Raw genomic sequence first — 1652 nt, 5'->3', positions numbered from 1 at the left:
GCACGCCCGCCGAGTTGGTGAATGGCGTTGAAGATGAACCTCTTGCTGTAGTCAATCTTGCAAAGGAAGTTTCGTCCACGGGGGTGGCATCTGAATGCCGCATTGATCGGCTGCAAACACCCGAGAATGAATACTATAATGCCAACGTACGCATGGGCGAAGTCGAAACGGCCGCCAGTGTAAAAGGAGGCGATGAACCCAACAATACTGAAGACTATTCCGATGCTTTGAAGAGCGAGATGAACTGGCCAGGCAAACTTTTTGTGCCGGAAGAATCGGAAAATGAAAGCACCGATAGGAAGACATAACCCCCAAGCGGCGAACATAAATATACCGTGAATCCATATCCAAGAGAAGTAGAACCAACCGCTAGTTCTCGGGCTACCAACGGGACCACCGGTGAGCTCCAACACATGACCATTGATTCGACCACCGAATAAGAGGACAATCGGCGGATCGAGGCTCGCTACTGCCATTCGATGGAAGGCGATGGCGCTCGACTGAGGCGTGAGTCCAGGTACCCCGCTGGGCAGCTCCGCTGTGTAGCTCTCCCACTCATTCGTGTTGAGATCGAGGACATGAACATCAGACGGGTTTTGCTCGGTAATGCTGATGGGCTGAGCGAGATTCCCACCGTTTCCACCATACATGATTATCTTGTCGCTTCCCCAAGCAGCCAAGTCACCATATTGAATAGGTACCGGTGCATCGGATCGACGTTGCCAGTTCATCGACTGGTCGAAGGCCCAAGTATCGTAGGCCGGGCAGGGGCCACCGTGTCTGCCGCCATTGGCGCACCCACCGAGCATAACAAACTTCCCAAACTTGCTGTCCAGAGGGATCGCATTAGCAACCAAGCAACGCCCATGGGGCTCATTGATACCGTACTGGAACGTCTCCGATAGCTGAAAGAAGGCGATCATAATGCCGCATGCACAGGACTGAGAGCTACCTTTTCCCAGGACCCTCCACTAGTGGCAGAGAGCCGGAAGCGAAAGGTGTCGGAGTAACGAGTCCCAGAGCTGAACCCATGAGTAATGTAGAAATAACCATCTGGGTTCATACCGCCACCGCAACCGTACCTAATCGGCCAGCTTCTGTAGCTATGACGCGAGACGATGCTCACCTTGGCTCGAATGAGAGAGTCGATTGGTTGTCAATTCGGCGCCATTGTGGGTTCGGACCAGCATAGTCTACCAGCACCCAGAGATCGTTGAAGAAGACGGGCGCAGCATCACCAGTGGAGATGGCGAAGAGGCCCGTCGTCAAGTCATAGCCTGATGAATCTAATAGCAGGGACGAGGCGAAAGGAGCACTCTTACCGGCGATGGCATCGAACCTCGCAGCGGGAGGATTGGGTACATTGACTCTAGTCCAGGTTCGACTGTCCACGTTGAAGAACCACGTGTCTTGAAACAACGTACTTCCAGAACGACCACCAAAGGATATCAAATTTCTACCTGAAACAATGGAGAGCACTAGTGAGCTCCCAAGGTGGTGCTCAACTTACGAACTGGATCGAAACCGATACCCGGCCTGTCGCGGGCGCCAGGGCCTCCACCCTGGTCCAGCACCGTCCATCGGAAGGGGGCTGAGAGGGCTTGCCAACTGATGCAGGCTAGCAAGAGGGATAGTACGAGGGTCATTAAGAT

General features: G+C 53.8%; 1 protein-coding gene across 1 annotated transcript; it reads right to left on the bottom strand.

Annotated features, from left to right (window-relative positions):
- Nucleotides 1–51: 51 nt before the first annotated feature.
- On the bottom strand, nucleotides 52–1460 carry Pmar_PMAR008001 (hypothetical protein; the record flags this gene model as incomplete). The annotated part of the gene is made up of 5 exons (XM_002777601.1): nucleotides 52–90; nucleotides 135–905; nucleotides 953–1082; nucleotides 1127–1277; nucleotides 1323–1460. Coding segments are annotated over 5 exons (1229 nt in total), but the record flags the coding sequence as incomplete, so codon positions are not given.
- Between the last annotated feature and the right edge of the window lie 192 nt (nucleotides 1461–1652).

The sequence above is a fragment of the Perkinsus marinus genome, assembly GCF_000006405.1.
Source record: "Perkinsus marinus ATCC 50983 genomic scaffold scf_1104296951252, whole genome shotgun sequence".
Lineage (NCBI taxonomy): Eukaryota > Perkinsozoa > Perkinsida > Perkinsidae > Perkinsus > Perkinsus marinus.
Note: the sequence above shows the minus strand (reverse complement) of the source record. Positions and strands in the feature narration are given on the sequence as shown.